The sequence below is a fragment of the Nannobrachium achirus genome, assembly GCF_963921795.1.
Source record: "Nannobrachium achirus genome assembly, chromosome: 23".
Classification (NCBI taxonomy): Eukaryota; Metazoa; Chordata; class Actinopteri; order Myctophiformes; family Myctophidae; genus Nannobrachium; species Nannobrachium achirus.
Genome location: NC_137830.1, coordinates 46,813,938 through 46,841,553, shown reverse-complemented (window position 1 = coordinate 46,841,553; position 27,616 = coordinate 46,813,938). Strand labels below are relative to the sequence as shown.

At 41.8% G+C, this 27,616-nt stretch overlaps 1 protein-coding gene across 1 annotated transcript; it reads right to left on the bottom strand.

The window, feature by feature from the left end:
* Positions 1-494: 494 nt before the first annotated feature.
* LOC308308994 (rab GDP dissociation inhibitor beta-like) lies at positions 495-25,839 on the bottom strand. The gene is made up of 10 exons (XM_080754447.1): positions 25,732-25,839; positions 18,144-18,251; positions 17,887-17,986; positions 8,709-8,843; positions 8,028-8,226; positions 7,782-7,913; positions 5,169-5,268; positions 3,222-3,393; positions 2,222-2,421; positions 495-1,772 (listed from the first exon to the last, which is right to left on the bottom strand). The coding sequence occupies exons 1-10, from the start codon at positions 25,774-25,776 to the stop codon at positions 1,623-1,625; spliced, it is 1,341 nt and encodes a 446-aa protein (XP_080610573.1). The 5' UTR covers positions 25,777-25,839; the 3' UTR covers positions 495-1,622.
* Positions 25,840-27,616: the final 1,777 nt, after the last annotated feature.

Here is a 27,616-nt window from a genome sequence, read left to right as displayed (position 1 = left end):
GGTTAAACTAGGATTTTTTTCATGATTTTGAATCCATTACAAGCATTTGTTTTGCACGAAAAACACTCCATGGGCTAAAACAGCCATAGCGACCAAATGTGTTGAGAACCACTGTATAAAACAGCTTGCTGGAGAGATGGGAAGACCACTTACTAAACAAATGAAGCAATCATTAGCCTACTAGGAATATCAAAATAACTTAAATAACTTAACCAAAATATATCACTTACAAGACTTTAAAGTTGAAAGTGCAATATGCAATATTCCATAAATAATGTAATACATTTATGAAAATGTGCCATTTGAACCGGCAGCATCAATATATTTAGTGAAGTAAAACGTTACAACTAAATTATACTAGGTCCAAAGTTTTATACATTCAAACTTTTAACAGATAGTCACACAAATGTCTTTGAACATAGATTTATATGTATAACAAACCAAATCGTAAACGATGGAATCGTAATAGGCATCAAGAATTAAACAAACACAGATTTGGTTTTTCACAATTGTTTTTTTTTTCTTTTTTTTTTTTACTTTGCAGTACAGAAACCATTTGAGCCCAACATGTTTTTTTTAGTTTTTGTTTTGTTTTTAAATCTTTTAAACATAGACATTACAGGGCCCTTAGCAAATTCATACTGCTGCAGTAGACATTTGGTCCTTCTAAAGCAATTACAGTCAACTTAACCATACTTCCCTCAACCTGCCGTTGATGCTCGAGTCATCCATATTTTGTGAAGTACAGGAACTAACAAGTTTCCACTGTTACACTAGAGTTAATCAAGCTGCTGCAGACAGGCTAAGGTAGTTTCCTTATTAACACCGGACTATACCTGCCCTAGTGGCTTGGTTTAATACAGTATAGTGCCATGTCCAGGGCTGACCAATGGCAGGAGATGAGAGACACCATTGGGTGGTAAAAACATGGAAAAAATCAATCCCCAATATGAACCACTCAACCTTACAAATGACTGATATCTACGCTGGTTGATAAGGTATCTAGACACCTGGCTGTCACTTGTTTTTAAGAAAGGCTTCTCTGGACCCCAAACAAGCCCTCGAAGCCAAGCCCTGTAAGGATAACTCAGCTATGCATACCGCTCCAATACAAATGGAAGAAGCCAAGCCACTTGTCTTTCTCCCTCACAAGAACAATACCTGTAGAGACAAAAATAACTGATCTGTAGATAATACACATCTCCCAAACACTTAGGTTTTTATACATTTTAATAGTTTTGCACAAAATGTATTCACCCTCCCCACACTGAAAGATTTAACTGGTTTGATTGATCATTTAGATTTGGCATCTTTGGACTATGCACCCCGTCGTTGCAGAGAAAGGCGCGTCAGATACATAAAGAATGTAGAGTATTAGAACTAACCATTATTCAGTGCAACACCTGTCTGAATGTGATTATTAAAAGCATAGCTCCTGCCCTGTCCCCTATCCAGCAACACTATCATAATAATTCTATATCATGTACTTCCTGAATGGGCAGAACATATACTTGGATCAGCCAGCCCATTGCTGTATATTTTGTGTGTATTTTACTATTTTTCGAACTTTTGTCGCAGCGTTATCGGATATTCAGGAGTGTTGTGGATGAGTCGAATCTTGTCTAATCTGTATCGCCAAAGATGTCATTCTTCTTGCGCTCCATCTCGGCAAAGTCAAATTCTGTGCCTGTCATCCTCTTGTAGATATCCTTGATGTCATCACAGGTAGTCTCGAAGTGAGTCGTGGCATCGTATGTACGGGAGATGAAGATCTACAGAGCGACATTCAGAAAGTGAGAAGGCGTTCAAAAGAATCAGGGCAGAACTGCACAGTTTGGAGTTTTGTCATTTCCCCCCCAAAAAATGTGACATGGATTTTGTTTTACTCCCATAAATAAGTATGACAGCTAATTGTATTCACTTGATATCTCTTATTTCCCAGTTAAAGGACAACTTTGTTATTTTACAACAAGCGTTCATATTTTAGATTGTAATTAGAGAAAAGAAAAGATGAGTGTTAAAATGTTTTCATTTAATGTTTTCTATCGTTTTTAGTGATTTTAATGACTGGATTTCAGTGGTTGAGGGCATGCGTGCAAGTGGCTAAATATTCCTTTTTAGATACAATAAGCCCATTCCCAAGATGCACCACAATCTTTCATGGGCAGATGTGACTTATGGGGGCAATTTTGTTTGGTTTGTCTGGACATAACGATCATACCTGGCTATCTGTGCCAGCGTCGGTCGGTGCGTACTGGTCACTGATGCTGACAAACTTCTGCTCAACAGGCTCCAGTAGGTCCAAGGCAGGCTGGATCTCTTGCTCAGGGTCAGCGGTTTCCACTGTTGTGCTGATGATGGCGATGTACTTGCCCTGGGCTGCCACGTTGTGAGCAAAGGAGATCATGCACACGTAGATGTCTGCAAGCGCACACACGCACACGCACACGCACACACACACACACACACACACACACACACACACACACACACACACACACACGGATAAGACTAGGGGTGCAAGAAAAAATCGATTCGAATTCGAATCGTGTTTCTAACATGGTAAGATTCAGACTCGATTCTCATTTTCTAAAAATCGATTTCTTTATTAGATATTAATTATTAGATATTATGATTTTTATTTTCTGATATATTTATTTATTACAATAATTTATTAGATATTATGTTGTGTTTGTAAAAGTTAAAAGAATGTGTGCAAGCATGACTAAATCAGACATGTTGTCTTGGATTTACCTTTTTTTGTTTACATTATTGCAATTTGATAAAACCTTTACAATTATAAAAGCTATGTAAATGTACTCTGCTTTCATGCCAGATGACTGGAGTAGATCCTGATATATTATGAATTGAAAAGAGAATTGTTTTGAATAGAGAATCTTTTGAGTCGAGAATTGTTTTTAAATCGGAAAATAATCGTTTCTTAATTCGAATCGTTTGGATTTGAAAGAATCTAAAAGAATCGTGAATCGTGACCCCAAGAATCGATTCTGAATCGAATCGTGGGATACCCAAAGATTCGCAGCCCTAGATAAGACCCCAGGTCTGGTTAATAAAGCCATTGCAGCTGGACTTAAATCGACTAGAGCATGAGTCAATCTTTCCACATCTACTGTAGCCAATTTCAAAATTGTTCATTCAATTAATATTTTGCCTAAAACTAATCTTATTTCCCTTTGATCGATTGTTGTGTGCGCACTCACCATGCTTTCTGTTGACCTGGTTCTGAGGGATGATGATCTGGCACGAGTTGATGTCTTTGGTGTTCTTGATGGGGTGGCTCATGACGCAGATGACACGAATCACCTGGCCCACCTTGGTGACCCGGTCCATAATGTAGCTGGGGTCACAGATCAGCTGCTTACAGCGGGCAATCTGAGGATAGGGTCAGATGTTAAGAGGTCAGACACAATTCCCATTGTGCAGACTGGACCTGCTGCTAGTGCCGTCTCATCCATCTATCCAACCAGCCATCTATGCAGGGTTACCACACATTTTTACCAATTCATTTCCAAAACTTTTCCAGAATATTGAACCCAATTTCCAGGACTATATAACAATAATTCAGCTCAATAACGAGTCGCTTACTCCTATGCGCAATGCCCAAAGACAGGTAGTGTATGCCAGTGGTTCTCAATCTTTTCAGGCCGTGGCCCCCGAAATAATCATATTTGAACTGGGGACCCTGGCACCCTGACAAGCACTAAGAGTTGAGGAATTTTGTATAACACGGTTTTATTGTGAAAATAGACGATCTACATGCTCACAACGCCTCGCAACATGATGCGTTGTGAGCACGACAGCACGTAGATCTGCTATTTTCACAATTTCTGCCTCTAATATTTGACAATTTGGCCAATGTTTAATTTGTCATTTCAGAGGTATTAACACAATCAATAACCAAAGACAATGCATAGCTATTTTTTCCAGGACTTTCCAGGACCCTTGATCAATTCCAAAACTTTTCCAGTACTGGAAAAATATTTTTCTAATTTCAAAATATTTCCAGGAATTTCATGACCGTGGGAACCCTGTCTATATCTATACATACATTTTAGAACTGCAGCCAGCGGTATTTATTTGTTTGTCAGACACGACCAAATGCAGCACTCCAATTGGCTAGGACTGATCACGTGGCACACGGAGCTCTTAACCGGAAGTGCGTCCGGCGGTCAAATATGTCCGACCGGAAACGTGCTGCGGCACAATAGTTCCGCCACAATAGTTCCCCCCCCCCAAAAAAAATTTCTTTTTTTTACTTTTTTTTTTATTTTTTTTTATTTTTTTCAAAAAACTTTTTTTTTAGTAAAGAAGCGGGCGTGGACTCTAGATGTGAGCGGCCCGAAGGTCCGCGAACCTCTAGTACTGTACATTCTATAAGTGCTACAAGTTCTGTGTCCTGGGTATAAATCGGCACCGTCCGACCGATCGACTTCCAAATGTGTGTGGATGACCCAGCGATGTGTTGTACTGAGTCAGGCCGGCTGTGGTCCAGAAACAGACCGATACAGACATTCATGGATTGCTGTCTGTGTGTCAGTCTGTCCGTTTCCACAGGCATAGGTTTCCCAAACACAAAGCTAGGCCGATCTGTGACATGGATCAGCCAAGCTTTGCCTTTGTGTCACTATGCCAGTTGTTTTTATAGATAACTGTGTTATGATAATCAAATCAAATCACGTTTATTTATAGAGCACATTTAAAAACAACTTTCATTGTACCAAAGTGCTATAGAGACATTTCATGCCAGCAATACAGAAAACATCTCAATGCATAACAATAAAAGCAATAACAACAATTACAACATAGTAAACTAAAACAATGATATGATAATGGGTACCACACCGGATAGATACACAACAGGTAAAATGAGTTATCTGACGAACAGTTCAACAGGGGTGTTGCATAACGAAATATGCATTCATTTTCTGCATCGTTCCTGACTTACATCGGTTCCGAGTTCAGTAGAGACTAGAGGTACATTTTCATTGGCCTCACGATTCGATTATGATTCAATTCAACAATTTGATTCAATCATATGATACAACTCAAAGTTAGCAGGCTATAATCGATGATGTAATGAGGCTGCATCGATGCTGAATTATCCACATCGTGATGCACCTCCAGAGTCAAATAGATAATATCCTTACCTCTCCCTCTGACTTGACTCCCACCACCTTCCCGTCTTCGACGACAATCTCTTCTATGGGTTTGTTCAGCATATAGGTCCCTCCATAGATGGCACTTAATCTGAATGGATGAATTCAAAGAGAGTGGGGCGTTAGTTACCTGCAGGCATGCAAACAGACTAGGTGTGAAAGCGTGACAAGACCTTAACATTTCTGTCAGACAAAAATCATTTTAGGGGGTGAGACCACCAGTGTTAAGCTAACAGTTGCCCAGTATTCTAAAGATATTAAAGGAATAGTTATTTTTCTTCTATCAATTACTCACCCCATGGAGACTTGAGTTTAATAACATTCTTTTGCAATTGTCGCATTCCTAAGAAAATAATTTGATTATAATAAATGTACCCCCATTGATTCCGGACGGAGACAAAAAAATGCATTTGTGTAGCTGAGTGGGCTGTTAAATAATAGTATTACACTGATTCTGATAGTCCAATCACTGAATTTATCGGTCTGTTATTTTTTTAATAAAGACTGCTGAACTCAATAACAAACCACCATCTAAACAGAGAACCTGCTCATATCAATCTGCACAGCACTGCTTGATTTTGTGCTTATATTGTGTTCAGCTAAACATTCCTCTCAAGAATGTTTCTGAAAACATTTCAAGTGAGAAATAGACAATGCAGCAACCGAATATTGATTTCATTTTATCAACATTTCCTGTTGCTTTTCAAGGTGGCCACGTTGCACTGAATGCACCTGGCATAAATTAATGGACTACTTTCATTGCATAAGCAATGAAATCCTACGTTTTGTTGTTACTTTTGGCTGAATGACTTATTCATTAAGTAGCCGTGTAGCCGTGTAATAAGTGGGAAAATCAATGGGGAGCACGTCAATATAACGCCTTAGGGGTGATGAAGACCCTTCACAGTTTAGCGGAGCAGGTCAAACTTGTTATCCATGCATTTGTAATTCAAACATCTTCCCCAACCATCATGGCAGTCAGCAAGGAACTTTCTGAATTTCTTAATATCTGAATTTCTGATTATTATCACGTATCATGATTAGGTTTTATTTTGACGTTTGTCCACAACATCCTTCTTTTTGTTGACCCCCCTAAAACATTTTCTCCTCTGATCTGCACGATTCACACACATTACCTATTTTGGATTCAAAGCGGCGATTTTTGCCGAAAAGCCACACATTTGCATGCCTGTACCAGATATCTCCAAAGAGGAAGCTAGCTTTAACTATAGATCCATCTAAAACAAATTAATATTGTGTAAAAGTACATTTTCATCTGTAATATAATTCAAAATGTTAATCTTTCATATATTCTAGATACATTGCACATGCAGTGAACTATTCAAAACCTTTTGTTTTATTTTTTATGGTATAGAGCTCATGAATATAAAAAAAATCCATATCTCAAAATATTAATATTACACAAGACCACTCAAAACAAGGATTTATAGAAAAATGTCAACCTTCTGAAGTCAGAGTTGCTTGAAGTCCAGTGGAAAGTTTCCAGAGTCAGTGATGATGGCATCGGCATGCTTTTTTTACACAATATTTTGATTTTCTTTTTAGATGGATCTGTACATAAACCTTAGGCACCGTTTACACGGCGACGGTCTCTAGAGAAACCGGCAAAATAAAATGTCAGATATGCCATCTGTTTAGACGACAACAGCGTTTTTGGGGGTTGAATCCACAACAAAGTGAAACCACCTTTCAATGTGGGTATCTTTGAAGACGCTCCGCGTCTCCACGTAAACGGGCAAAACGGGGGAATCTGCAAAACGTGCGATGTCATGGCTCACGTCAGCTCACGGTGCAGAGCCGTGGAGCCACGCTGCATGGGTGAATGTAAACAAACGTCACTGGTCTATCTGGCAGGGCGTCACCGCCACCTAACATTCACACTACAGCGTTTTCAATCACTGATGCGTCTCCGTGTAAATGCTGAATACAGGGTTCCCACACATTTTACCAATTCATTTCCAAAACTTTTCCAGAATATTTAACCCAATTTCCAGGACAATATAACAATAATTCAGCTCAATAACACGTCGCTTACTCCTATGCGCAATGCCGGTGGTTCTCAACCTTTTCAGGCCGTGACCCCTGAAATAATCATATTTTACCTGGGAACCCGGCACCCTGACGAGCACTAAGAGTTGAGGAATTTTGTATAACACGTTTCTATTGTGAAAATAGCAGATCTACATGCTCACAACGCCTCGCAACACGAGGCGTTGTGAGCATGTAGATCGGCTATTTTCACAATTTCTGCCTCTATTTCTGCCAATGTTTAATTTGTCATTTCAGAGGTATTAACAAAATCAATAACCAAAGACAATGCATAGCTATTTTTCCCAGGACCTTCCAGGACCCAATTCCAAAACTTTTCCAGTACTGGAAAAATATTTTTCTAATTTCAAAATATTTCCAGGAATTTCATGACCGTGGGAACCCTGTGAATAAAAAATGCCAACTCGGTGTCCTTATTTTGGGCAAGTCATAACAGGCAAATATTTGGCGGGAAAAAAGCACATCTACAGTACAACCGTGCTCGTCCACCAGCTCCATTTTGTACGGCGGATTGTTATGTAGCGCATTACCGACCTGGCAAACCCTTGGGGCAGCTCCCCCAGGCCGTATAGTGGGTAGAGGTATGGACTCTTGCCGTATCTCGCCAGAGACTCGCTGTAAAGCTTTATCCTGTTTAATGCATCCAAGCAAGGAAGATCCAGGTATCTAAGCAGAGGGAAACAAGACATCACAGGAAATGTTTTGGTGCAACTTTCAAAGCAGCAGAGCATGGTGATAATCGTTATAACAATAGTTGGTGAAACTGTCGTTCTTTCTTACTCATCTGTGCGGTAGAGAGCGAGGGAGTGGCCTGTGAAGTCGATGACGTCTTGACCCAGGTCAAACTTCTTGTAGACGTCCCGCATCGTTGTCTTGTGGGGGTCCACGCCTTCCAAGGTTTTGGGGTCGTTCTCGTCAAAGTTGGTGGTGAAGACCAGGAATTTTTTGAAGCGGCGTTTCTCGAACATTCCCATTAGACCTTGAAGGAGACAGGTGGTTACATTCTTGCGTTTCCCTTTATTATACAGTAAGAGCTGGGAGACATTACAGTGCCACACGATACAAAGATATGAAAATAAAGAACCGATTTAATGACAGACGAAGTGAACCAAAAAGAATAGTTGAATCTATTTAATATTCAGTGTACCTGTGTATGCACTCTAACCTAACACGGACCAGTTTGTGTAGGCAGATGGGCGGGCGCGGCGAATCTCTCCGCGAGTCTCTGGCCAATAGCATGTGTTCTCCTCCCCCCACCCCCCTCTGCTCCTCTGCTCAGTGCAGAGAACGCTGCTGCGTCATGACGTCAACACATTCGGTGCGACGCTTTCTGCACTCTGATTGGTTAGGGAAATTCTACACTTCCTCCAACAGTGATCATAACGCGATCGCCCAGGCTTCTTTTTCTTCCTATCGCCAAAAGAAGCCTGGGTTTCCGAGGCTACTGTGTACGTAACTTACCAGACTGCAGGGCCTCTCCCTCAGTGGAGGGGACTTTGTAGATGGCACCTTTCTTGTAGACATAGCTTCCCTCGATCACTTTGAAATCCAGGTAACGCGTCACCTGTGTGATCAGCAGCATACGAACCAGCTGACCTGAGCACGTGGGAACACAGATGAGACAGACAATAGATAGATACCTTTAGATAGATACCTTTATTATCCCAAGGGGGAAATTCAGTAATGCAGGGTTAGAACGCCATTGTTGTGTTCCATGTACTTCACACACTTTATATAATGCTCAGGTACAATGGGTGTCAAACTCATTTTAGGTCACAGGCCTGATCGGGCTAAATGCTATTTCACTCAGGCCATACAAGCTGTGCATGAGCGCTCCCACAGTTGTGTTGCATTTGTTTGTTGTCCCATTGCTCCTAAGTAGTAATATAAATAGCAATTAGAAGCAAAGATACAGTTCTGGGACAGTAGAAAAACATGAGTGCTTACAAACATAAAATCGATCAGAGAGAGAGACTGGTAGCCTGACACTCAGCCTGAATTGACATTTCGTTTCACTTCATTATTCAGTCTGAACTCGCTTCCCCCCAGGGTGATTGCAGGGATGGGCGTTGCCAAAAAGAGGCAGTCTTCAGCGATTGGTTCACCGACCAACACATGACTGGCTGGCTAGTGGCTAGCCTGTTGCTTGCTAGTGCTACTTGCTAACCAAAGAAACAGTCAGAATAGGAGCACTACGGAGTTCCGACAAGATGGCGACCGAGTAGGACGCGTTTGTTGAGCTCTGTGGAGGTGCAAAGTTTTCACATTTTTTAAGCCCATTTTGTACTGCCTTTATAGTTCTTTTGAGACTTTAAACGCCAAAACACTGGTGAGCGTCTGTTTTTGCAGTTGTTTCGTGTTTCATGCCGAATACGATTAACACGAGGTCGAGGAGTACCAGGTCTCCGACCGCAAACGCTGACAACATGGCCGGCGCAATGCAGGGCGACGCTGACGCTCCGGTTACAAAGAGCATGCTGCGCGAGGTCCTCAAGGAATCACTGAAAGAGTTTATGGATGGTTTTATTCAACCCATGATGCTTGGCTTGGAGAAGAAACTACTGAAGAAGATTGATGACTTCGGAAAGGAGCTGCGTCCTGCAGTCGCCACGCTGAACACGACCGTGGCTGAACATGGGGAGGCCATTGAGAACTTTGGTTCCTCCATGGACAGTTTGCAGATGTGTATCACTGAATTGGAGAGAAGATGTGCTAATCTGGAGGAGAAGCTCGTCATAGCAGAAGACCGGAGTCGTAGGAACAACATAAGAGTGATTGGGATCTCTCCTGGGCTAGAAAAGGCTGACCCAGTGGCCTTTATCCAGTCTTTTTTGCAGAAAACATTCCCCGACGAGTTTCCCGACTCCCCCCCGGAGGTGGATCGTGCTCATCGGACCGGCAATCCACGTTCTGATAAGCCAAGGGCTTTCCTGGCAAGGATCCATTTTTTCCGGGTAAAGGAACGCATACTCCAGCTCTCCAGGAAAGCAGGCCAACTGACATACAATGGCAAAAAGGTGTATATTTTCCCCGACTGGTCTGCTGAAACATCAAAGAGAAGGGCAGCTTTCGGGCCAGTAAAGGAATTCCTACGTTCCATCACCGCGGAAGGAGTTAAATACGGAATAAGGCACCCGAGCAAATTCTGGATAACCGTGGATGAGGCGACTTCTACTTTCAACTCACCCAAGGAAGCTCTGGCCTTTTGCAAGGATAAGTTCAAGACTCCAGGTGCTGCGGACGAGACTGTAGCTACGCAGGATGATGAGACGACAGTTACAGAGAACTAACTTTTACCAGGGACAGAGATGACTTTTACGCAGCGTCTTTCTTTCCTCACTCTCTCCTCCTCCTCCCCCCCAAAGGGTGAGTTGTTAATGTAAGCCTACTTATTGTTTTGGACTCATCATCTGACTTGACGTTGTGTTTTCAAGTGTTTCGTTTCATAATGCCTATTTTATTTGTATTGAAGAATAAGATATATTTTATTTTTTAATAAGATCTGTAAGCAGGTGGGTGTTACTCGTTTTAATTTAGGTTACCGCAAGGAGAGAGGATTTAGGGCTGCTAAAGCTATAAGCATAATTCACTGTCTTTTTTGTTTGAATATAATGGACATTGTTCTTGTTATTATTGTATTCTTTTTCTTTGCTCTTATTGAGCGTTGTGCTGCTTACTATATAGGTCTAGAGGGTTTTATCTCTCTCTGTTAAGCTTTGTCTAATGTGTTCCGTGTCCCGGTTCGGAGCCTGCTCTCTCTCTCGTCTTCCCTCTGTGTCTCTCTATCTATCTCGGCTTTCCCTCTCTCTCTCTCTCTCTCTCTCTCTCTCTCTCTCTCTCTCTCTCTCTCTCTCTCTCTCTTTCTGTTAGGTAATGACGGCTATGTTGGTTGTTAGTTTATGGTTCGTTTATGCCTCCTAAAACGCTACTTTCTCGGGTAGGGGGGCGAGACTGGGCTTTGGCCTTTGTATTGAGTAATGTAGCCTACTGTTTAAGGCGAAACAGATATAAATAATATGGTCTAAATTGTGAAGGCTCCGCGGTTCCAGAGACCACTCGCTCTCCCGCCCTTTCTCTATGTCTCTCTACCTATCTCTGCTTTTCCTCTCTCTCTCTCTCCCTGGCTCATTGACTCGTTCTTTTCTTTTCTTTTTTTTTTCTAATCTCAATAGCTGGCGGATGTACGATCTCGTGGCGCGTTGGCTCTACGTGCTCGTGGATCCGCTGTCTGGGGGGGGGGGGGGGGGTAGTTATTTACCTACTTTACTTGTTGTCTTCTAAAATGTTAATTTCTTGATGGGGGAGAGTATGGTAGTTTACTGTTTAAGACGGAAACAGACTTAACTAATATGATTGACATTTATCTAAGTTTGCACTGGCCTTTTGGGCATGTACAGGGAGCTGTATATGGCGCAGTATGCATCTTGTGTGCTGTGTTGTATATGGTTTCCTAATCACACATAACTGTGTTTTATGTAAATACTTATGTATACAGACTTTTCTTTTCTTTCTTTTTTTTCCCCCTTCTAATTAGTAATTGTGGTTTGTATGCATGGATGCATAGGGGGGGCTGTATGTGGCGCAGTATGCATTAACACTGTGTGTGCTTTGCTGCATATGGCCCCCCGGATGTGCTTTTAATTTCTATTTCTAACTACATAATAAGTGCATATATGTTTTATATCATATACACTGATTTCCTTTTTTATTTATTTTTATTTTTAATATTATATTAGTGCCGTGTCGTGGTGACAGCCTTATTTCCACTTATCTGTCACAAGTGTTTGGTTATTTGCATTAACGTGGCTTATAGGGCTTTATCACATTCTAAGTGGGCCTAATGCTGGACTGATTATTATTATTACAGTTGTTATAGTCCCCTCTTTTTTTTCCCTTTATTCTTTTCTTTTTTCTCTCCCCCTTCTTTACTAGAAATGTTAACATACCATTCTCATTTATTTAAGTGATATGAAGTGGGGAGATTGATCATAATTTGAGCGGATGGAATGTTTGAGAGCTATTCAGCCACAAGAAGGCACTTTTTTGTTGTTGTTGTTTTTACTTTGGTGATCTGTTATATATTTACATAACCACCAGAGGGCAATGTATGGTTACTTTTGGGCAGTTACTTGTTTGCACTCTCTGACAGAGTGAAATGAAGGTTGACTAATAGGTTGATGGTGTGGGGAACTGTTTTTGTGCACTCTGATGCTAATGGGGTTTTCCCCCTCAAGCTTCAATGTTATGTGTTTTTTTATGTTCGTTTGATGTTGCTTTTTCCTTTCTGTTCCTTTTGGGGTTGTTTTGTTTTTCTGTTGGGAAGGTTTGTTGTGAGGGACCAACTAGGAAATTCTAAAATGTTCTACTGTGCTTGCTGTGCGTATGGTTTGAACCACAATTATGACAGAATATAAATTTCTAAGTTTCAATGTAAGGGGAGCGAATATACCGCATAAGCGAACCAGCATTTTGGGGGTTTTGCGATCTAAATCAATTGACTTTGCATTTATACAGGAGTCTCATCTTTTAAAAGAGCATTCCAACCGATTGGCTAATAAACATTATCGTGTTTTAGCCTTTTCAGCTGCTTCTTCCAAAACCAAGGGAGTAGCCATATTGGCTAGACGTAACCTTAGGTTGGATTTTTTGGGTGATTGGGCTGACAGTGACGGGAGGATAGCTGTTGCTAAAATCCGCTTGGAGGGTAAAATGCTAGCACTAGTCTCTGTGTATGCTCCAAATGTTTTAGACAAAGAGTTTTACAAATTACTAACTAAAACCTTATTGGAACTAACGGATTTCAAAATCATTGTTGGTGCTGACTTCAATGCAACATGGCAACATAACCTAGATAGATCCACTGGGGTAGAAAGCAGAGAACAAGCACTAGCGTCTGCAGAACTACGTGCTTGGGCAAACTCAACTGGCTTACTCGACATCTGGCGTTTAATGAACCCAACGGTTAGAGATTTTTCTTTTCTGTCGGGTAGGCATGCTTCATTCTCTAGGATCGATTACGTTTTTGCCCCTGTTAGCTTGTTTCATAAAATTGCCAAGGTAGAGTTGCTCCCAATGTCACTCTCGGATCACAAGGCGGTGCTGTGTGTTGCTTCACTGAAACAGGTTATAGATAGAGCTCCTAGATGGCGGTTTAACACCACACTGCTGCGCGATGCAGCATTTGTAGCTCAGTTTCAAACTGGTTTGCGCGAATTTATAAATATCAATACAGGCTCAGTTGAGGATCCCAGAATTCTTTGGGATGCAATTAAAGGCTTTATCAGGAGTAATACAACCCTCTATGCGTCCACTCAGAGGAAATTAAGGTCAGCCAAACTGGTGGAATTGGAATCTCGGTTTTCTACTTTGGATAATTCTCTCCAAAATAACTTTGATGTTAGTACAGCAACCCAGAGGGAGCTAGTTAAGAAAGAAATTAACTCCATTCTCAAGCGCCGCTCAGAATTTCAAATGAAACGCACAAGGCAAAACTACTATTTTAATAGTGCAAGACCCAGTCACTTACTGGCTTTACGTCTTAGATCCAATGAGCATTTTGCTGATATTGTTAGTGTCAAATCAACAACGGGAGCCATGGTTACAGAACCCAAAGAGGTCAATGCCACGTTTCGTGCTTTTTATGATGAGCTCTACACCTCCGAGGTCATTCACGATGATGCAGTATGCAATGATTTTTTATCCAACATACAGTTACCAACCCTTAGCGAGGCGGATGCGGAAGCCTTAGATAGACCGCTCCATCTGGCGGAATTACAGGAAGCTGTGCTCGCAATGCGTAGGGGCAAGTCGCCTGGTTTGGATGGGATACCCCCTGAACTTTATGCCATCTTTTGGGAAGATCTAGGTCAGCTGATGCTAGACATGTTTCGATATGCAATTGAAAGTGGCTCTTTCTCCAGGGATGTGAATGTAGCTATTATATCATTATTGTTGAAGAAGAACAAGGATCCCACAGATTGCGCAAGCTATAGACCGCTTTCACTTTTGAATTCTGATCTAAAAGTTTTTGCTAAGGTGCTTGCGCGTCGCTTGCAGGGTTTTATGACCACCTTAGTACACTGTGATCAGACAGGTTTCATAGGAACTAGACTAGCCTCTGATAATGCTAGACGACTATTGCATATCATCGATAGGGCTAAGGAGCTGAGGACCCCCGCCGCAGTGTTGTCGCTCGATGCGTTGAAGGCATTTGATCGTCTGGAATGGTCTTACCTGTGGGCTGTACTAGATAAAATGGGATTTGGTGCTTCATTCATACATTTTGTTAAAGTACTTTATTCTAATCCGTCAGCGATGGTCCTAACCGGTAAGATCTGTTCGCCGCTATTCATGATTGGCAGATCTTCAAGGCAGGGTTGTCCCCTTAGTCCTCTCCTTTTCGCACTTTCACTCGAACCCTTGGCTCAGACAGTGCGTCAGTCTGCAGATATTACTCCTGTTTCGATTAACAACACACAGCATCGCATTTCCCTATATGCTGATGATATTCTACTGTTCATTGAGAATGCACCACAGTCAATTACTCACGTCCTTCAAATTTTTGATCAGTTCAGTTCCATTTCCGGCTACAAAATTAATTGGACGAAGTCAGCCCTTCTACCTCTAAATGATCAGATGAGATCTGCTATCCTGCCGTCCATAATCCCAGTAGTAAGCCAATTCAAATATCTTGGCATAGATATTTTCCCCTCTCTTCAGGCTATTGTTAAGAACAACTATGGTGACACTCTAAATAAGATTTGTCTTGATTTAGATAGATGGTCATCTTTGCCCAACTCTCTCCAAGCTCGAGTTTCAATCATAAAGATGAATGTTCTTCCTAGGGTTAACTTTGTAAGCTCTATGCTCCCTTTGCCACCACCGCCGCAATACTGGAATAAGCTTCACTCTTCGATATCTAAGTTTGTGTGGAAAGGGAAACGCCCTCGTCTTAAACTTTCTCTATTACAACGTGCTAGAGATGATGGCGGCCTTTCATTGCCCAACTTTAAATTTTATTATTGGGCCTTCACGCTCCGCCCCCTTTTAAATTGGTTTAACCCAGCAAATAAGGTTTCTTGGAGAGAGCTTGAGGAGAGTTTAGTGCAGCCTGTTGAATTGAGAGATCTTATCTATTCAAACATAACTACACATCAATGCAAAGTTCGCTTTGGACCTATCATTTCTCATTTAGTGGCAGTATGGAGGGCAGCTGAAAAGATGTGTAAGATTGATTGTAAATGGAACTTATTTTCCCCAGTGTTCAATAATCAAAGACTTTTAATAGAGGATCGCCCCATTCGCTTTCCAAGGTGGAGGGCTAAGGGGATTCGTACATTAGGGGACTTATTTGATAGAAATGGTTTACGACCTTTTCGAGATTTGTGTGACATCTTCAATCTGCCTGGAAATACCCTTTTTTTCTACTTCCAACTGAGAACGTCCATGAGGACCTATGGGGTCCCATGGCAAGCTCCCCTTAGATTGCACCCCTTCCATGAGTTTATCTGTGATGGTAACAGAACAAGAGGTTTGGTTTCCACCCTATATGGTTTTTTATTAGACTGTAGTTATGGGCCCCTATCTGTTGATACTGTTTGGAGGAATGATGTACCAAATTTGGACCCTGACTTTTGTTGGGACACAGTATGGTCTAACATTAGGCTATCTTCTAGAAATCCAGACCATCAACAAATTCATTTAAATTTTGTTCATCGGACTTATTTAACTCCTCGCAGACTATGTGCTATGAGGATTTTGAATAATCCCAACTGCACTCTCTGCGCCTCAAATAGTATTGGTACCTTCCTTCACATGGTTTGGGAATGCCCAAATGTGTCGTCATTCTGGAATATGGTTGCCTCAAAACTTTCAACTATTTTTAGTATCAATATCATATCTTCTCCTTCTTTATTTTTATTAAATGACGTCTCACAGTTGCAACTAAACAATATACGCAAGCGCATCTTCTTTGCTGGATTAACGGCGGCGAAGAAGATGGTAGCTACGCGGTGGAAACCTCCTCATACGTTAACGTTTCGCCAGTGGGCCTTAACCTTTCTAGATATAGTATATTTAGAGCAGTCGATAGCAAGGTTACACGGAGCAAAAGAAGAAAACATTAATATGTGGTCGGACATTGCAGATAAGCTTAAGGCTATGATTCAAGAAATCACTATATAGTGGTAACAGCCTAGCACAGGCATGCACTATTGTACATTCCGTGTTGGTCCGGGGAAAGGGGGTGGGTGGGTCTTCTTTTCCTTTTCTTGTTTTGCTATTGTTTGTGTTGTTTGTATGTTAATTGCATTTTTCTTTTGATTATGGAAAATAAAAATAATTGATAACAAAAAAAAAAAAAGAATAGGAGCACTACGAACTAGTAATCAAACACAACATAACATGCCTGCTACTGGTGTTTCATAGCGAGATCGATACGCATTTCACCGCAATTTACCGCATTTTACCGCGACGCGATGCACGGTACGGTACGGCGGCGGCGCTGGTGTAATTGGAAACACACATGAGTTCTGGGAAACCCCCACCCACGCTGATTCACGACGCTTATTCGCCGATCGGATTTTCAACCGAGGAAGGACTCTTCAACGAGAGCACTTCTAGACCCCTGAATCGCCAAAACAAAAAAATTAAAGGGGTGTGGCTAGCGATTCAGGGTCTGGAACTAGGCTAAGAGACTGGTGCAAGGGTAAAGTTCCTGTCTACCACCGCAGACTAGGGGTTTGAATCTTCCCTGGTCCACTGAACACAATTTTGCCCGTGTTGGCAGGTGGGAAGCGGCGTTAATTTTGACAGCAAATTTAGATTTAGTCATCTGGAATGTTTTAGTCAACAAAACATAATTATTTTTGTAATGACTGATTTTACACTTGGCTGCATGCTGAAAATAGCGTTGCAACGCTTGAGAGCTTGTAGATCTGCTATTTTCAGCATGCAACAAAGCATAAAATGACTTCCCTTTTAGTCCTACTGGATATTCTGGATCTTCTCTACTAGTCCCTCACTAACATGTGTCTAGTTTTTATTTGTCAATATATATTGGTCTTAGTCATCATGGCGTAGTTTTTATTTAGTTTTCATCAGTGAAAAAAGGTAGTCAACAAACATTAACACTGATGGGAAGGCGATCTCTGCACAGGTTGTTCAGTGGAGGGCAGAACTGAGAGGGATAGTGGGTTTTCAAGGGGAACGCATAATGACTAAATTAGGATCGTTATGCGTTAAAATGGGTTTGGACAAGGACAAAATATTCATACGCCTGGCTGTGAACAGTGTGAATTATGCATGGCTGTGAAAACGTACAATATAGCGCCCAAATAGTTGCATCTCCCACAGGGAGAACAAATTCTGCAATAGCGATTGCAGTAGATAGTTTATTGATTTATTAGCCAAAAATGTCAGCAGCACGTGGGAGAGTGAGAAATTAAGGCTAAAAGGATAACAAAAATATCTGAGGGAACCCTTGCTAGCCAAGAAAGAGTTTGTAACTAACCCCATCAAAGACGGACTGAACACATTTCCAAAATATGATCGTTTACAGTTAATATTCAGCTCAAGGCACGAGGCAAGTCATGGGTTACGGTGCATACAAGGCAAGGGGTGGGGTGATTAGTGTATATACCATTGGCCATAAGGAACTTAGGGATGAGGTCCACATTCCAGTCCCGGCCTTTTCCCATCGACTCAGGAGGGCTGCCAGGGATGTTAAAGCGCTTGAATAGCTGTAGGAGAGACGGGATGATTGATAAGACAAGCACAAAGTAACAACCTAGTTTCTCGGGTACAGAACAAACAAACAAAAGGAAACACAACCTTAAGAGAAGGTTGCGGACAAGTGACCTCCTGTCCAATCAGGAAGCCAACATGGTCAAGACTTACATCTTCTAGCGGTGTGATGGAGGCACTCTCAGCTCCGTAGTATGAGTTTCGGTCCATGTGTAGCACCTTCTTACCCCTTACCGACATGATCCCTGACAGAATGCATTCCTATTGGAGAAAACAAAACGGGAAAGACGTGGGTTAGTATCGCGTGTATCAAAAAAGAATCCCGCTACGGGCACTCTATAGAGACGCCCCTACTGTTAGACTACTGTTAAAGCCTGCACTTGACACTTTGCAGTTTGCGCTGTGCTCAAAATAAACTTGACACTTTGTACTGTGAAAGGCCTCGCTGTCATTTTATTTATCTTCTATGCTGGGTGTTTTTTAATGGGTTGGCATGGTACAAAAGAGAAATTAGAATTAGTGAAAACAGCTCACAACACACGTTTTGAAAAGATACAATTCCTACTGTCTTTTTATGTTCACTACTAGAAAATGCAGACAAATAACTGTTTATTCACAACAGCCAAACATGTACACTTGTAAAACATGGGCTGTAGGAAACAATTAAGGGAACCATGAAATGTGAATTAACATTCATACTCACTAGTTGCATTTCCATAAAGCTTATTCGAATTTGCCTTTACTTTAACATTAAAACCCAAACTACTGTCATACTCAAGATAACTTATAACGCGTCGGGTTTTCTAACTAGTTGTTGACAAGGCAACGGGCTTTGGCCAATCAGAGGCAAGCGGAACGAGAGGGACGTCTCCACTGCCCGTAGCGGGATGCTTTTTTGATACACGCGTTAGTATCAGTGGTGGTAACTGTGTGCAGGCTTGCTATTCATTCACCCTACTGTATATTTTATGGGCGGCCAATACAGAGTGGGATCCCAGCCCGTCTGGGATGCGCAAGTCCCCCCCCCCCCCCCCCCCTGCAATCTGCAATGTGTCGTGGACTCGTGGTGTCCCTGAGCAAGACGCTTAACTTAAATGAATTTCCCCGGTGGGAGAAAACAAGACTGAATCTGTATTTGGTGGTCGATGAACATAATACAATAATTAGACTAAACTCTTAATCACGTTCAGTTATTTAACAACTTAATTGTTGATCAACTCATTATGATCTGCTATTTTTGAATATAACTTTTGGAAAACCTGTGCCTATAATGACATGCCCAAAACAGGGATCCCAGGTTCAAAGTGGTTATCAGTTTGCTGCAAGGCAGTTAAGTGGACTTGACTTGGGGTCTTGTAACACAGATCTATCCCCTTTGCTCAGTCCAGTAACCACTGACAAGATTATCCCTTTGGTCTATATTTAAGTAGTTTTAAACTAAATAAATGCAGCCCACTCTGTTTTGACTATTTTCTTCATGCTCTGATCTCATTAAAGTGTCTGTGACAACAGTGGGTCAGTCCTGCTGGCGGGGGTTTGCAATGACCGACATTAAATCTTTTTTGCCAGACTAACACCAATTGAGAACAACTTACACTGGGTGTAGTGTGTGTTTAACTCATACAGTGCCTATCCCGAACTAGTTCGGGATAATTTGGGCCGTATTAACGTCCTGAGTGCCTATCCCGAACTAGTTCGGGATATAATTTTTTTTTTTGTAAAAAAAAAATATATATATTTTTTTAAGTTACTTTTTTTTTTGAACCCCACTATATTCTGTTTACACGGCCCGCGAGAGCGTCGCGCCGCCGATATTTACCATCCACTCCAATGCAATCCAGGATCTTTAGAGCTCATTTTCTCTGTTCCAAGCATATCCATGAGGTGTGCAAGGTTTAATCATGGCTAAATCGCCGAAAATAGGTCTTCTAAAATGCTTGGTAGCCAATAGCTAACTTCAAGCTAACTTCATCCTGTTCCTGTAAATGAACAGAGGAAAGTGTTCTGGTGCATCATGGCTGCGCAGGGCTTGTGCATGTAACAGTGTATCTTTATGATGAATTCTTTGGCCACTGGGCGCCCTCTAGTGGTGAAAACTGGCACTGATAGGGTTAAAAACATTTGTATAGATTTTATTATTTCGCTCCTGGCAAGATTGAACGTTTTCTGTTTGTATTTTTAAAGGGGGATGGTCCTGGACTTATGCAACTACAGAGAGCACACTGTACAGCTGCAAGGCCGTCTTTAGTTTACTGTCTGCACTGGCTACTTGTAATAGAATGGCTGGGAGGAGTAGCTGTGTGGTCAGAGTCAGAGAGTTCATTTAGTCCAAGTTCCACACAAGCTCATATTTCTGGTAGGGAAGAATTCCAGAGAACAGAACATCATAGACCTCCTTAACATTCTCTTCGAAAAAGGGAGAATGTAGTTGCTACTGTGAATAGTGGCATATAAACAGCCAGATGACCACTAAATCCTGATAGGACGGGCTATGAAAAGAGATGGGGACTTAATGGAAAGAGTCTCTGTCTGAACTCTGAAGCATCCACGCCTCATTTGAGAGAAATAACTTCTGATCAGACACACCAACATGATTATCACATCTGACAGTATCTCTGTGGAGCTAGAAGGAGGATTAGAAATCTGACAGAGGCTATACATTTCTGAGACTTGCATGTTTGACCAACTCCGGATGGAATTCCGACTGACCAAAAGCCTTAATACGATTACACCACTTGGGTTTGTGGAAGCAGCAAAATGCACAGTGTCATATGATCTTGTGGACTTTATTCAGACAGGGGACTCACTCCTGAACAATGACTCTTACTCAGTCTCAGGGTGACGTTTTGGTTGAATGGCTGTACTCATCTAGTGAAACTACTATAGCCCAACAGGCCTAGTATACAGTAGGTTGGCCAACTTAGATAACGAAGCCTAATAAGAGGGAAGTGATACGCACATGAAAGAAAGATGTCCTACTTCTTTTTTTTCTCTTAAATTTTTATCCCACGATTTTTGTAACCCATTTTTTCACCCGGTGCCAATTGCCTAAGCTGTGATCCTGGGCTCTACTCTCCCTCTGCCAACCTGGGGAGGGCCCCGAACTGAGCTCATGCTTCCTTCAATGCATGAGGAGTGAGCAGGCCGCTTCTTATCACCTGACAGGGGGAGCTTCCCCGGTTGGACGTAGCACGTGGAAGGAACCCGTTATTCCAACCAGTTCCACTCCCCTCCATCAGCTGGCCAGGGGGAGGCATTATAGAGACCAGGATTACTGCATGTTTTTGTGAGGGTATCTACCCTAGGAGACACGGGGAGAACATGCAAACTCCACACAGAAAGGCCCTTTGCCAACCCCACCTAGGGTGTGGGCACTGATGACGCGGAGGAGGGAACACGCCCCCAGCACCCACAGTGTCCCCCGGCGGGAATCGAACCCAGGACCTTCTAGCTGTGAGGCGACAGCAAAGATGTCCTACTTCTAACTCAACATTACAGTGCATCAAAACACTTTGAATTCACAATGATGTCACCTACCCTCTCTGGTGTACAATACATGACCACTGGCGGTTGTGTAATGACAGGAAGAGACTGCTGCCATTGTTTTGGTTTCCCTCTCAGCCTAGCCAGGCTTTCAGGCAAAGTGTAAATTAGGACAGAGCTTTAACATGAGGAAACGACTGCCAAGTGCCAAGTAACCTCTATAATATAGAGGTAATACATAGTCTATATATCATATCATGGTAAATGCTGGCTCATACAGAGTCATACAGAACTGTCTTTTCATGCTATATGTAGCTGCTGCTCCTTTAAGACATAACACTAATGTACACAGTAGGCAGTGGATCTAGCCACCATAGCTATCTATTAGCCTGCTACACACCAACATAGAATCTCAGCCAGGAACAGAAAAACGTGAACTCTGTTGAATCAGCCTGCATAAGCCATAGACCTTCAAAAGGGGTTCCAGGCAGCCAAATCGTGTGATAGGAACTTCTCTTTTTTCTTTGTATTCACCACTTGTAGAGTGTTACAGAGCCAAAGGTCAAGTTTACAAAGTATTGGTTAAATGTATGAAAATACCCATTAATCCAACATTAATAGAAAAGATCTTGTGTAAACACAATATGTAGAATGTGTTGTGGGGGTCCCTGCTTCATCTCTCTCCGTTAAGGGGTCCTTGGTCTGAAAAACATTGAAAACCCCTGCCATAGACCACTGACACATTGAGTCAAGTCAATTGTTAAAGCTAATAATTCTCAGAACAACTTACAAAGAAATAATTCATGATAACCTGTGTGCACTGTGCAGTCTTCCTTGTTTTCACATTAATGGATTGTACCCCAGGAAGAGACATCAGATCACCAGGCTAAACATTTCAGCACAACTTTGATCCAGACCCACGAAAAGACTGCACAGTGTCATATTATTAATGAAACATTAGCCTTACAATAAATGGTAACGTTTTCCGTGCAAAACATGACATGATGCCTGGCATTAAGATTTTTTTGAATACAAATCTGGGAAAAAAGTAATAGTAAACTATTTACCTTAGGGAAATTGTTTGAGCTAAATTCATAATGTGTTGCACTACTGTGTGGCTGGCCAAAAATAACAGATCAAGCCATTTCATTGAAAATCAGTGGCGCCCTACGGCCTTAGGTCTTACGGTCATAATATGGAATGCCTTGCCGAATCATTTCCTCATCAGCACTTTCTGCAGCATGGACATAAAAAATACCATAATCACTTTGATATTAGACAACAGGTTCTTCAAATGGGTTAGGAATTGTCCCTGCGAGATACTGTACAAATCTGATGAGTCACTTGTGAGCCCCTCTGAGTGACATGTGACTCAGGCTACCCTCCTGCCTATATAAATATAGGCTCTGACATACAGACGGAGGCAGCCTCGTCATCACAACCTCAGCCATATAGTAGCTGACATGCAGAGAGAGGGGAAATACACCTATTCAGGGAACAGTCAAGCAGAAAATTAAGCCAATAAAGCACATACTCATTGCCAAGACAAAATCCTAGTTCAATCTTTAACACCGGAACAGTATACCAACAATAAAAAAGCAGGTGCATATATATATTATGAGTGGACAGCAGTGTGCACCACTAAGAAAACTAGAGGCAAGTCAGACGTATCTCTGAAGTTCAAAAGGCCACCAGAATCACATGAAAGGGTTGGGTATCATGCTGGGTTAAGGCAGGCTGGCTTAGTGGCTTTCATTATATGACAGTGACACACAGTTTGACATTTTCCCAACAGTTTGAATGGCTCTCTAGTCTAGAGTCTAGCAACAAGAGTCTGCACAAGCCTGAATCCACGCTTCTGAGACACCGGACTAGAGCAAGACACTTGTGAGTGACAACTATAATATTGAACCAATTCTAAAAATAAAGGTGATTACAATGCTGTGTCATGTTCCTCAATGTTACCACCACTGCTCAGTTTAACCATTATTGGATTTTGGGGCGGCATAGCTCAGGGGTAGAGAAACCGTTATTAGAGCACGAAGGGTTCCCAGTTCTAATCCGGGCTCCCCCTGAGTTAATGTCAAAGAGTCCTTGGGCAAGACTCTGAACCCCACATTGCTCCCGGTGAGCAGGTTGGTGCCTTGCATGGTTTCCTCCGCCACCGGTGTATGAATGTGTGCGTGAATGGGTGAATGCAATGCACAATCTCTGTAAAGCGCTTTGGATAAAAAGCGCTATATAAATGCACCATTTACCATTTTATTTACCATTTAATTAAGTCTTAGGAATCTGAATATTTGCCTCTTCTCCTTCCTCAGAGAACGCAGTATATGGGATCCCGGGTCTCTTAATGAATCAAAGATGCTGGAGAGATGGGTATTTATTTTACCAGCAATTTAGGGATCAAAAGGCAAGTCCATTTTACTAGGATGTAGTAAGAGCAGTATTAGTTAGTACGTAAAAAAGAGAAGTTCTGCATGAATTACAGGTTTTACTTCATCAATTTATGACAGGGAACTAACAACCTATTTAAATGTATTGTGGTGGCTAGGAGATTTGTTCTATCTGTCATCTATGGCACATTATGCAGTGTGTGTACTGTGTAGTACATTAGTAGGCTTTTTTTTTACATTTCGTATTCATTGTTTGGTGGTTTTCTTTTACATGTGAAGCACACACTCATAACAATGAGATTTGCTTTACACTTAGGCCTACAGTACAGTTACAATTTGAATGTTTCAGTTCCTCAATGTCACGAATCCGATTCCCGACCACACCCATCAGTGAGCCAACAACAACAGTATCCACCCATTTGTTTAAATCCAACCCCATGTCCACTGTAAACCCCATGCGTCCTGCTCCTGCAGCTTGCTGACAAGCCAGAAGTCTTCCTGACTGTCTGTCACATCCTGGTAGGCTAAACTGCAACAGGACCAGCATAAACTAATGTCCAAAACACTGGCGCAAAAAAAAGACAACTGAGCTCAATTCATAAACGTAGATGTTCAGGAAATCATGTAATTGAAAGGTTGTCAAATAATACTCAAACAATCTACACATACGATGGAATGGATTAAAAGATTTGACAATCAGAAACTGTACAAGATGGGGGGAATTGTCCATGCCTCCATGGCTTTCCCAGGCGTAGTAATAAATTGATCACGAGTTTTTCCCATGTCATGCTTCAAGTAGTAATAAGTACCCTAAGTTAGTTACATCGACGACTACTACTACGGTCAGACAAGAGAGTAAAGTATTGCTGGATTGCTAACAAAGTAATTTCCGGTCATACTTGGTAGTAAATACGTTTGTCCAATGTATGGAAGGACTCTTGTCTCTTGATCACTTTCATTTATTTATTTTTTGCCATGCACAAAGTTCACCCATGGACATGGTCGTTAAGTTTAAGTGTGAACTTTCACTTGGTAATCTCGTTTTTTGTAGTATGACAGTGCGGCGCCTGTCAAAAAAAGAGCCGATCAACAAGCTAACACGGCACTGGTGCGCCTCGTCGTTAGCTTGTAAATCAGCTCTTTTGACAAGGTACACCCATGGGTACACTCGGCCGAAAAGTTAGAGCCTCTTCCTTATTCAGCGACAGTTAGCTCCAGTGCTAGCTCCCTATGCTAGCTCCTGTTAGCAGCCCATCCAACTTGAACTCGGAAGGCAGGAAGGAGCAGCCTGTTGAACCCAGCCCGAGGGGAGCGGCTACACGAGCCCAAGCTAACGTCAAATTAATTCATTAACATGTCTCACTCCTCCCGTCACAAAGCACACACACACCACACTGACCAGTAACTTCACGTGACAAACTACAAGCTCGACATGATGACACTTTTGCATCGCAATACGACAGGAGAACCAGAAAGAGTCCAGAAAGAAACGGTGACACGTCTTCTTTAGCAGCAGGGCGCATTGGCTTCTAAGTCGGCTAATCATTAGCTCCTTAGTGACAACAACTGCGCTCAACGTATACAGACACAACTAATTATATAAAGACCAAAAACGGCCACTTTCCATTTTTGTTTGTTGACAAAAACCTTAAGGTTTTTACAATGGCTGAGAAGAAGCGCAGGGAGGGGACAGACAGCTAACGTTAACTTGCGGTTATCTCTGCTCTCCCTGTGCAGTTAGCAAGATGTTGCGCTGATTAGGCCCAGTTAGCGCAAACAGTGTCACAGCGCGGTGCCGGGCGAACCGGCTGCAAATCCCCTCACAAACAGCACCGATTCATGTTGCTTTTGGTCGTCCTCACCGTCAGCCCGGTGCCCAACACGATAACGTCGTATTCTTCATTCATTTTTTTCCTTTGGCTCTTCTTCTCACTGTCCGCCCGGAGAAAATGGAGATCTGCAACAAGGCTTTGGACTGGAGGAGGAGGAGGAGGATAGAGATGGGATGTTCGCGAACGAATAGAGTCTTTTGAACGGCTCTTTGAAATGAACGATGGGATTCGGTTCACAGTAGGGAGCCGGCCGTTCCTTTTGTAAATGAACAGTGTGTGGGGAAAAGTACTCAAATTCTTTACTGTAGTAAAAAAAAATATCAATACTGCAATCAAATCAATGTAGAAATACTCTGCCACAAGTAGAAGTTTGGAATATATTAATATAGACCTACTTGAGTAAAAGTACAAATTTATTGGTATCATACAAAATGTACTTAAAGTACAAAGTACCAATATGCAATGGGCCTGGTGTACAAGATACACTACACCTCCAAGATTCCCATGTACCTGACAAACTACTTCTTAAAGGTCAAGGATGTTGTTCACGATCATAACACCAGAGGCAGCTCCACTAATCATCATCAGCGTAGATTTAACACTAAACAAGGCGCTAACTCGTTCTCCTGCTATACCATCAACATGTGGAACGCCCTTCCACAAGCCCTAAAGGAGAGCAAATCCCTAGCCTCCTTCAAAATTGGTATGAAAAGTCACCTTCAGACAGCAGCTACCCGTGACTTGTAAATAGACTAAGCCCCCATGCTCCCCCCCCCTTTTTCTTTGTATTCTGCCTTTTGTATTTGATGTTATGCTTTTGAAACTGATATTATCCTAGATAAAGTACTATGTTCTATCCGTCTGTCTTTCAATGTTATATGAGATACTTAAAGTGTGGTTCCTGTGGAAATAAGCCTCGGCTTTCTAGGATCTCCTTTTAGTTGACCTTGTACCAGTGATTTGTACTGTCATGAAACTGTACTTTTTTCTATTGCAAACTTCTAATAAATTCTTCAATCAATCAATCAATAGCGGAAAGTATTCATTGTGCAGAATGTCCTGTTTCACAGGTTTTCCAATTAGTAAAATGTAAAAAATAATAATTTGAAAATGGCAGGTTTGTGCCTATATATGTCCGAAATAAATGTATATAGGGTTATTTGTAATTATAATCAAAATCTACAAAGTAACTAGTAACTCAAATGAGCCAGTCTTTTGAACGGCTCTTTGAAAGGAACGGATCCCACAGATCCGGCTATCACTTCAAAGAACCATAAATCCCATCTCTAGAGGAGGAGAGAGGCTGCGGTTCAACGTCAAGCAGCGTCTCTCTCTCATGGGAGGAGCTTATTATCACACTGTCAAACCCATGGTCAAACCTGCCCGATTCCACTACTACACTAGAGCTCAAGTTCATACATAAGACATCTATAATGTAAGTGTGTTCCCCAGCCCCCAGGGAACAACAAAGTAATATATATATATATATATATATATATATATATATATATATATATATATAATAGTAAATGTACCCCTGATTCTGGATGGGGACCCAAATGCATTTGTGTCAGAATCAAAGGGGGTACATTTAGGGTCATGGGTCAAGTACATTTACCCCCAACTTTCTGCAGCAGTCACAGATTTCCATAGGGAAATAGAATTTCAATCTTCGTGAGATGTGTTACTAGACACCTACAAACACATTGAAGACATTTATTGTGGGCTCGCCTGGAAGGCGAGCACACGTATGTTATCTTCATTGTGGGCTCGCCAGTACCTGGCGAGCACACTTTAGATATTGTCATTATTTATTTATTGTGGGCTCGCCAGTACCTGGCGAGCACACTTTAGATATTGTCATTATTTATCTATCAGGCAGGCAGTCATATCAAGTATCAAAAAACTTCGGTTC